The sequence below is a fragment of the Balaenoptera ricei genome, chromosome 2 (assembly GCF_028023285.1).
Source record: "Balaenoptera ricei isolate mBalRic1 chromosome 2, mBalRic1.hap2, whole genome shotgun sequence".
NCBI lineage: Eukaryota > Metazoa > Chordata > Mammalia > Artiodactyla > Balaenopteridae > Balaenoptera > Balaenoptera ricei.
In genome coordinates, this window is record NC_082640.1 from 59127082 (window position 1) to 59137617 (window position 10536).

A 10536-nucleotide genomic window follows, 5' to 3' on the forward strand; every position below is an offset into this window, starting at 1 on the left:
GGAGGTTGGGCGAAGGGGCCAAACGCAGTGGGGCAGCTCATCTGCTAGCCAGGAAGTCAGGGATCCCTCTCCTGCCCCTCTCTGACTGCTAATGTGACCCTCCCTCAATGTCCCCAGACAGCCAAGGTGCCCCGCCTCAGAGCATCAGAGAGGAGAACCAGCCGCATATTGTCAGAGGTGACAATAGGGCTCCTGTGTGCCGTGGGTGGTTGGGGAGGGCATGGACTCAGGCAAATGAGCCGGGGTGCACACAGATATAGAGGCGTACGGGTGGTCTGGGCTCTGCTTCCACATCAGTACTCGCCAGAATGGAGGGCCACCTAAGGCAGCTCAGCCTGGTCAGGGGGCCCGAGGGGGCCGGGGACAGCCAGGCCCTGGCTGAGCTGCAGGAGCTGGCCCTGAGGTGGTTCACGGAGACGCAGGCCCCCCTCATTCTGCAGAATGGAGCCCTGCCCCCCTGGTTTCACGGATTCATCACCCGCAAGTAAGGCTGCCCCTGTCCACGTGCCCAGCGTGGCCCCTAGACCCCCAGGGCCGAGGGGCTAGCCCCTTTCCCTGGGCTAGGCAGGGACCCCAGGAAGCAGTGGGTGGGGGAACAGACTGAGGAATGCCGAGTTCTCTGACAGCCACTTCTGTGGGCAAGGTGGGCGAAGGCACTGGCCCCGGCTCTGAGTGTAGGGCTGGGATGGCTGGGGCTGTCAGGCTGCCAGAGAAACAGAGAGGGGCAGGCTAGAGCAGTATGCATTCAGAACAGCTCCGGATAACCTGATGAATTACTAGGGGGACTGTTTCATTCATCATCCAAACCAGAGCACTGTTAGTAAGAGGACTTACTAGGAGAACTATTTTAAGTGGGGACTCTCCCAGGCGAACCTGGATATACAGTTACTCTAGGAATAAGGGCCAAGATGTGGAGGCTGGCTTTCTGATTGGGCTGGATCTCCAAGCTGCTAAAGCACTAGCTGAAGGAATGACAAATGCAACCACTCATTAGGTCCTCCTGGCCCAGCACCTGGCGTTGAAGCAGGCACAGCTTCACGGGCATTGACGTGTGCTGTAACACAGGGCCCTCTGCTCAGAAGGGCCCCAGTCTTGGCTGAACATGCGGCCGTCACCATGTTGAAATTCTAACTTTTTGAGTAAGGGGCTCCAGGTTTTCATTTAGTACTGAGCCCTGCAAAGTTTGTAGCTGGTCCCGCATAGAGCAGGCATTCAGCTAGTATATGGTGAATAAGTGGGTGAGGAAATATCTGGTCTGTGTACTGCCAAACCAGAAGACAGCTGGAATTTCCACCATGCCTCCAAAATCCTTGGCATCATTTAGAGCTATTCGTAGCTGCCTGAGGCTGAAGGGGACATGCAAGTGAGGGGGATGAGAACCTATGAGTTGCCGTCGTGGTCAGGCTCCAGACATACCAACGCCTTCTCCCTGCAGAAACTACTGTGTAGTACACATCCTGCACAACTGTACACAGCAGTCCTGAGGCAAGGATCCCACAAACCTAAAAACCTCCAGCTATATGGATTCCTTCTTCCTGCAGGGATATTCAGGTGGAGAGGGGCAGTGGCTATTGTGCCTGCTGGTGAGGCAGTAGGGGGGGCGGGGTGTGTGTGTATGTGACCTCAGGATTCCAACCCAGCCAGCCCCAGACTGAGTCTTGAGTTTGCTTGACTGAACCCAGACCGACCACAGAACCAGCCGAAAGTCTGACGGAGTTCTCTATAAAGGGTTGGAGATCTGTGCACTGGGTCTGGGGCATGGCTGGCAGGGACTCTGAGGCTGGTCTAAGTCAGGCTGCTCCTGCTGCTGTGGGGACCCAGCCCCAGCTAACGGCATGTCCTCTGCCCAGGCAGACAGAGCAGCTGCTCAGGGACAAAGCTCTTGGCTCCTTCCTCATCCGCCTCAGCGACCAGGCCACCGGCTACATCTTGTCCTACAGGTAAGAAAGGAAGCCCTCTGCAAAGGCAGGCAGGCTCTGGCTCCACAAGCCAGTCTTGCAGATAAGCTTGGAATCTCCACCAGCCCACACTGCTGGGCTTTCCCTGGGCCCTGACTCCTTCACTCCCTCAGTCATCCGTCCATGTCCATCAGACATTTTCTGAGCAGCACCGGCCATATACTAGGATGAAGCACCCACCTTCAAGGGGGTGGGTTGGTGGGGGGCAGGGGAGAACCTCCTCCTGATGGGAGGCTGGGGAAGGCTTCACAGAGGTGGATTTTGAGCACAGGATAGAAGGAAGAACAGCAACTTGATGGGCAGAAAAGGAGGTGTGATTGGGGTTTAGGAAGGCATTTCCAATAGACTGAACTGCATATGCAAAAGAACAGAGACAGGGCAGACTAAGGTGTTGGAAGCCACAAGTTGCCGCGTGCAGAAGGACACATGGTTCCAGTGCAACAATGCCTGGAGAGGAAGGCCGAGGGCAGCTCAGGACGGCCTTGGATGCCTGGCTATGTCTGTAGACAATGAAGGGTCACCTGGTCAGACTTAGGTTTTGTGAGGATACTTCAGGCAGCCTATGGAAGGAGGACTCAAGACAGGTGCTGGAGGTAATGGGGGCAGTGGGGACCACTGAGGGGTGAGGTCTGGGCTAGATGAGGAAGCTTGGGCTAGGGTAAGGCAGTGGGTATGGAGAAGAGGAGACAAGATGGCCAGGATGAAGTCAGAGGTGGTGATGTCAGAGCCTGTCCCAAGGGTAGGTTGGGTGTGGAAAGGCAGAAAAAGGAAGAAGTTCCCTCCCCCACCCCTAGTTAGGGAGGGAGGGAGGCTGGGGCTCTAGGGCAAATCTCAAAGGCCTCAGATTCAGATTCAAAATTATCATCTGTTCAGATTGCCCCAGTTCAAATCCTGATCTTGAGCAAGTCACTTTGCCTCTCCGCACCTACATGTCCTCATCTGTAAAATGGGAATATTGCATAGGATTGTTGAATGGGTTTGATGAGTTTATACCTTTAAAAGTGCTTGGTACAGTGTCTGGAACATAGTAAATAAATAAATGTTAGTCATTATTAAAATAGTCATTGTTATTCTATGTGCCAGGTATGGTCCTCAGCACTTTGAAATATACAAACTCAGCAGTTTTCAAATGTCTTTTCAGCATCAGGGCTTTTTTTTTTCAAACATGATCTTAGGTGGAGTGCCAGCTTATTAAAGAGATCAAAGTGGGGCTGCACAAAGATATACAAATAGCCCAGTGGAATCCAGAAACAGTCCCCCACATTTGGTTACCTGATTTGCAACAGAGGCGCCACTGCAATTCAGCGGGGGGGAGGGCAGGGAGGGGCCAGGGGGGAGGAGTATGGGGAGGCTGGTTTTTTTCAATATGTGGTACAGGAGCAATTGGATATCCAAATGGAAAAAAATGACCCCCACCTCACACCATACAGAGAAATTAATTCTAGATGGTTCACAGACCCAAGTGAGAAAAGCAAAAGAAAACATAGGAAAAGAAAACATAGGAAATATTTTTCATGACTTTGAGACAGGCAAAGATTTCTTAAACGAGACACAAGAGTACTGACCATAAAAGAGAAGGTTAACAAATTGGATTTCTTTAAAATTAAGAACTTTTGTTAATCAGAAGATACCATTCAGTGAATAAAAGGACAAGCCACAGTGCTGGAGAGGTTTTGTATTGTAATACATACACCTAATAAAAGACTCATATCCAGACTATATGAAGAACTCCTGCAAATCAATGAGACAAAGATGACACAGGCAAAATAAAGGCACTTCCTAAAAGAGGGTCCAAAAGGGCAGTGAGCGTACTGGTGTTCAGCAGCTTTAGCAATCAGGGAAATAGAAACTAAAACCACAATGACTGGCTACAGTGGAAAGACAGAGGCTACCTAATAGTTGGTGAAGATGCAGAGCAACTGTAACCCTCATACTTGGCAATGATTTTAGAAAACAATTCGGCATAATCTACTAAAGCTAAACGTACGTGCATCCCTCACCCAATTCTCCTTCCTGGGATATTCTCAATAGCAATGAATACATATATTCAGCAAAAGCCATGTACAAGAATGTTCAGAGCAGCTTTATTTATAATTGCCCAGATGTGGAAATAATCTAAATGTCCATCAGCAGAGTGGATAAATTGTGGATTTTTTTAATTAAATGGAATACTACCTATCAATGGGGGGGAAAAAGAAGCTAATTCTACATGGACATCAATCAATCTCAAAGATATAACGTTGCGTGAAAGAAGCCAGACACAAAAAAGAAATACTGTATGATTCCATTTAGGTGAAATTCCATAACAAGCACAACTGATCTATGGTGATGGGGGTCAGAGTGGTGGCGACGTTTGACTGGAAGGGGCCACGAGGGAGTCTTCTGGGGAGCCGGAAAATGTTTTGTTCTGCTCTAGGCGGTGGTTACATGGGAATGTTCATATGTGGAAATTCATCGAGCTGCACACTTAGGACGTGTGCACTTCACTGTGTTTACGTTACTCTCCCATAAAAAAGGAAAATGAAGAGGGTGGGACTTTACAGGCTGGAGTGGAGATGGGACCTGGAACTCCATCTTTTTGGCCTGGCCGGGATTTGGGTGAGATGAGTAAGGCTGAGTTGTGCCAAGTGTGGGCTCGTTCCTCATCTTTAAGCCTTAGATACTTTGCTCATCATGGATATTTTGGTATTAACATTGACTTTCTAAAATATTGCATTATTAGTTATCTTGATTACTGAGTTTTGTGGCATCCCTTTAAATTTGCATTCACACTCCAAGCTGAGTGCCTCACTCCCCCTTACCCCGGCCCTGGCCCTTTCCTCCCTGACTGACGTGCGGGGGCGGGGGGCGTTGAAAAACCGCTCCCTATCACCTGCAAGGCTGGGTTTGCTGGATGTCAAGTTCCACTTTACAGAGGAACACGTCAAGGCCCAAGTGGGCAGCATGGCCCCAGGTCAGCTCCAGCCCTGGGCCAAGGCAGGGCTGCCGGTTGTCAGCAGCCCCAGGCCACAAGTGCTTGTGTTGCAGGGGCAGTGACCGCTGCCGGCATTTTGTCATCAACCAGCTCCAAAACCGGCGCTACCTCGTCTCAGGGGACACCCAGAGCCACGGCACCCTGGCCGAGCTCGTGCGCCATTACCAGGAGGTGCAGTTTGAGCCCTTCGGGGAGACCCTGGCTACTGCCTGCCCCCGGGTAGGTACCTCTCTTCCCGGGGGGCGGGGGGTGGGGCAGGGTGCCCAGGCCAGGGGTGTCCCCCACTCGACCACATGCCTTTCCTTGCCTTCCCTATTTCCTGCCACCCAGGGGCACTCAGTGCAGGGTCATGGTCCCTATTTGAGAAGGGGAGATGGAGGAAGCGTTCTACCTGAGGTCAGGGACCTGGTGGGCATGTTTCAGTCTCTGGCCAGCAGTCTCTGGCAGGAGGCCAGAGGCTGGCCAGGGGTGTATGACCACACACCTGCTGTGTCCCCACCGCCTCCAGCTAGAGGACAGTGATCTATATGACGCCATCACCCTGGGCCTCCATCAGACCAATCTGGGCCTGGAAAACCTGCCTGCTGCAGTGTCCCCCACGGTGGTCCCAGACAAGGCTGCCAGCCCCCGCCCCTCTCCAAAGCCCCAGGTCTCCTTCCTCTACAAAAAGAAGAGCCTGGATGCAAGTCCCTGGAACCTCTCCAAGGAAGAAAGCATGGAGGTGAGGAGGATTCTGGGCTACCCAGAGTCAGGGTTGCTAGACCAGGAATGTGGGTGCCACGTCCACCGTCAGGCCCGGAGAGGCCACACTGGCCAGCCCCTCAGGCTGCGGAGGGTGAGTGCCAGGCCCAGAGAGGAGCGGCCCAGCTTGGAATTACCCAGTGGTTCACCCATGCTGTGGCCTGCCTCTGGCCGGTGGATTTGGTTCAAACCTTGGCTTGGCCTTTCTAGCTGAGTGACTTTGGACAAGTCACATAACCTCTCTGAGCCTCAGTTTACCAATCTTGAGGTTCCTGTGAGGCTTGAATGAGGGAATGGATATGAAATGTCAGAAAAATCCCTTTGTAAACTGTAGAGTGGGATGCCTGTGAGTCAATACTTTATTTTCCTCCACAGCAACTCACAGGAGGGACTCATGGAGATTTTTCTTAATATATATCAGATCACAGCGAGGGATTCTCCTCATGTTTAAAATAAAATCTGAAATCTTCACGAGGGTCCACAAGAGCCTCACCAGGTGCCCTGCTACCTGTCCCCTTTCTTCACTTTTCTCTAACCTCATTGGCCTTTGGATCTCCCTTAAACACATCAACCTCGTTCCCACCTCAGGGCCCTTGCTCCTGCTGTACCCACTGCCTGGAATGCTCTTCCCACCAGACATCTGCACGGCTTCTACTCTCACTGCATTCCATTCTCTGCTTAAATGTCATTTCCTCAGGGAGGCCCACCTAAACTATAGACAATATCCCCTCTCCTACCAGCCATTCTCCCTATCCCATTACTCTGCTTTGTTCTTCTTCATAGTACTGATCATGAGCCGACAGTATATTATCTTGTGATATATTATTGTATCATATATTACATCAACCACATTAAACTATACAACAGAGCAGTATGTTGCCCATCTCCAGGTTAGAATGTAAACTCCCAAGAGGTGGGCTTGCTCATCTTTGAGCCCTTGGCACCTAGGACGGCGTCTACACAGTGCTTACTAAATATCTGTTGAATAAATACACAATTGATGGACTTGGGGGTGGACCATTCTGAAGGGGAAGGGAGCAGTGAGTGGGTGGGGTCAGGGGGCTCTGAGGGACCACCACTCTGGAGGGGAGAGGAGCAGGGCAGGATGATCTTGGGTGGGAGGTAGATTTAGTGACCCCTGGCCTTGAATGCCAACATAAGGACCATACTCAGAGTCCTAGAGCGTGAAGCTGGCAGGGACCCCGAATGTCATCCAACCCCTGCACATAACAGTCAGGTAAACTGAGCCCAAGACAAGGGGCCTCAGCTTGTCTGAGAGACCTGCAGTTTACCAGAAGGCAACTTAGAGACAGGGTAACCTCTAAGAGGTTCTGTCGCTCTCTCCCCAGGCCCCCGTCAAGGTGCCTCCCCTCCCGGAGAGGAGTGCTTCCCTTCTGGACGAGTCTTTTGGAGGCTCCAACAACATCATCTATGCAGACCTGAGAAAGATGAACCAGGCACGGCTAGGCCGGGGCACAGATGTGTCTGGCAGGCAGGGGCCTGTTCCAGCCAGCAGCCAGGCCTGCTCTCCAGGCAAGGAGGCCCTGAGGAGACTCTCAGATGGAAGCGAGAACAAGCCTGATGGCCCGGGACCTGCCCTCTCTGGGGTGAGCCCAGACCAGGGCCTTAGAGTGTCTCCCACTTCTTGGGGCCTTCTCCTGTCCCCCAGTTCTGAGGCCCTAGGATCCTCAGCTGTTACCTGGAGTCAGGGGTCTCCAAAACTGAGCCGTTCTGCAGACATCTATGAGCTCATCCGGGCAGAAGGCCTCCCAGAGGCCAGGGATGTGCCAGACCAAGAAGGCAGCAGTACCTACGAGCAGATCACAGTCTGCTGGGGTGGCCCAGCCAGGCCCCCCTATCCTGGAGCAAGTCCCACATATAGCAAGCTTTCAGGATCCACAGACTGTGGCTATGAGAGGATATTGGGGGCCCCGGAGCTCCCAGAGCCCAGGAACACCTATGAACAAATCCCGGCAGCCAGGAGCAAGGAGACTGGACGGACACATAAGGTGGGCTCCATGGGTGGGGTGGTAGGAGGGACCTGTGGCCCTCAGGCATGGGCAGGGCAGGTCACTGCCACTGCCCAGAACTTTCCAGCCCTAACTTCTGCTTAGAGATGGTGGGAGAGGCAGATGTTAGGTTTGGATGTAAGATGGAGGCTTCCAGGCCCTTCTGATGTCTTTCTCTGCGGCAGACTAGGACTCCTATCCCTCCCTCTTGGCCACTGCAAGCGTCTCAGAGCCTCAGAGAGGTGGACAAGGGCCCTGGCTCCAGGTTTGACTTGCCTTGGCCCTTTTCATGGCTCAGCCACTCCCTAGCCACGTGGCTTTGGGCAAGATAGTTTCCCCCGCAACTAAGATTGCCAGATTTAGCAAGATAAAATACAAGACGCCCAGTTAATTTGAATTTCAGATAAACAATGAGTAATTTTTTTAAGCATAACTATGTCTCCAATAGTGCAATTATTCCTCATTTATCTGAAGTTCAAATTTAACCGGGCATCCTGTATTCTTATTTAGCATCTACCCAGGATCTCCATTTCCTCATCTGTAAAATGGGCTGGTCCTATGGCTGTGTCCAGGGGCGGCTGCCCAGGAGGTGAAGCTAGACATCCTTATGTGCTCAGGACACCGCCCAGAGGTGGCTGTCAGTGAGCAGCTGATATTCCTGGGGATTTCTGATAAGAAAGGAGAAAAGGGGAAGCAGGGATCAGGAGGGCAGAGGGAGGTGGTCAGGATTCCCAGGGAGGCAGAGGAACCCTCCTGAGCCCTCAGCCCCAGCTTATTTGCCTACGCCTGGAGCCGATGAGCTGGGAGAGCCCACTCCCCGAGGGCACAGCCTCAGACCATGGGCACGTGCAGACCTCCTCTTCCGCTTGAACAGCAAAACCCCGAGCTCCCAGCTGAAAGGCCTTCACCAGAAGCTCTGCCATCTCCTCCCCCAGGGCAGGGCTGTGCCCACACACCCCAGGACAGGGAGCTCGCCTGGTGCAAGGCTGCCTCTGAGGTCCTGACGCCCGGGACCACAGATCCTGCCTGCAGACAGCCCTTCTAAGAACCACAGAAGCCACATCCCATGACTGCACTTCCTCTAGCTGCAAAGTCCTTCCGGTCCCTGGTGGCACCATGTACATCCCCACCCCCATTCTACCTAGGGCATGGCTGGGGCAGTGCTGGGGTTGGGAACCCCAGGGGACCCAGTGAGGGAAGAGGGGACTTGGCCTTTCTTCTCCACTTTCCCCTAGCCTCCTTAGCCAGAGAGGGCGAATCCTTCATCCAAACCAGAGGGCTGGAGTGGAATTTCTGGCACTGCGAGGGGCGGTGGAGCAACTATCACTATTCCAACCTGGCCTTTCTCTGGCCTTGAGCCCAAGCCCCCAGTCGCTGCCGAGGGATGCCCTGAGCCTGGCCCTCCCCTCCCTGTCCAGGGACCCAGGCTCTAACGTCTTCTCCCTCCTTGCAGCCTGACAAGCTCCGGAGGCTCTTCTTCACAGACAAGAAGCACAGATCCTGAGGAGGCCTGGCTTTCTGAAGCTCACCAGCGGGTTTCCCAGTATCTGGGCTATGCCAGGGCTTACTGGGAAGCTCTCAGCTTGCTTGAAGGCACCCCTTGGAGCCTCAGATCGAACCAGCCTGCTCTGGAACAAGGCTCCGAGACAGCCTAGGGGACAGGATGGGAGGGGACCTTCCAGCTGCCTGCAGCTCAGGGCTGTGTCCTGCTTCCCCAGTGCCTCCCACCCATCCAGAGGAAATCAAGGCCCGAGAGGAATGGGGACTGACCAAAGGCCACCCGCATTTCCAAGATGAGCAGGCCGGGCCCGGACGGATTGACCGTGCTGACCTCCCACCACTGAACACTTACTGAGCGTGGGGCAGGCCCTGTGGCAGCGCTGGCATTTTCCTAACTGGCTGAGTGATGTCATTCAGTTGCTCTTGAAACCAAAACCAGTCCCCCTCCTTGTGGCGCCATCAGCAGAAAGGAGGGAGGGCCCAGGGCCACATCCCTGCTCCTGCCCCAGGGGGGTTGGGGCAAGAAACCAGGGAAGTAGCAGCAAAGCCCCGGCCTCGGAGGTGATGGTTCTGACCCTGGGGCACCTGGGCTCCCAGGGACCATCCCCTCAGCCCCTCTCTGCCCCCACCTTCGGCCCAGCCTCATAATGCAAGCTGGGCAGACCCCAGTCGGACCCTTTTTGCTGCAGATCGGGGAGACGGAGACCCAGACAGGAGCAGCCACCTGCCAGCCAGGCAGCCTGGGAGCTGCTGGTCCGTTTCTGGAGCCAGCCAGTGGGTACTCGCCGGCATCCCTATCTGACCAGGCCACCCTCATCTGCCCTCTGCCTCCAGCCAGCCTTGGCCTTTAGGGGTGGCTCTCAGACCCCTCCCATGAGACCCAGACCCCACCTGGGGGCCCTTAGGCCTTGCCCAGGCATCAGCTCTACACACGGGGCCCTCAGGCCTCTCACTACAGCCATTCCCTCAGGTCAGCCTGGCTCCTCCTGAGTCCCCTTCCCTCAGGATCCTTCCTTCCCCTTCCCTTGGGATCCCACTCCCCCTCATACCCATGTGTCCCCACCTCCATAAGGGTGAGCAATTGGGCTGCTGCCCCCTGCCCACTGCCCCCAGGCAACTAACCCTCCCCAGAGAGAACACCATAGCCCCCCTCGGGCCCCCTCCCTGGGCAGAGGTGGCTCAAGTTCACATTTGTGGGGAAAACCTACCCACAGCGGCCTCTTGGCTCTGCAGTGTCTCCCTCTGAGAAATGGGGCTCTAAGAGTCCCTACCTCCCAGGGGGGTTGTAGGGACTGAGAGTAAATCAGCGGCCTGCTCAAGACTGTACAGTTGGTCACCCCTCCTACGGCAGGCC

At 54.1% G+C, this 10536-nt stretch overlaps 1 protein-coding gene across 1 annotated transcript; it reads left to right on the forward strand.

The window, feature by feature from the left end:
* The first annotated feature begins 308 nt into the window (after positions 1-308).
* SH2D7 (SH2 domain containing 7) lies at positions 309-9186 on the forward strand. The gene is made up of 6 exons (XM_059915185.1): positions 309-484; positions 1851-1940; positions 4986-5155; positions 5445-5653; positions 7023-7682; positions 9136-9186. The coding sequence occupies exons 1-6, from the start codon at positions 309-311 to the stop codon at positions 9184-9186; spliced, it is 1356 nt and encodes a 451-aa protein (XP_059771168.1).
* Positions 9187-10536: the final 1350 nt, after the last annotated feature.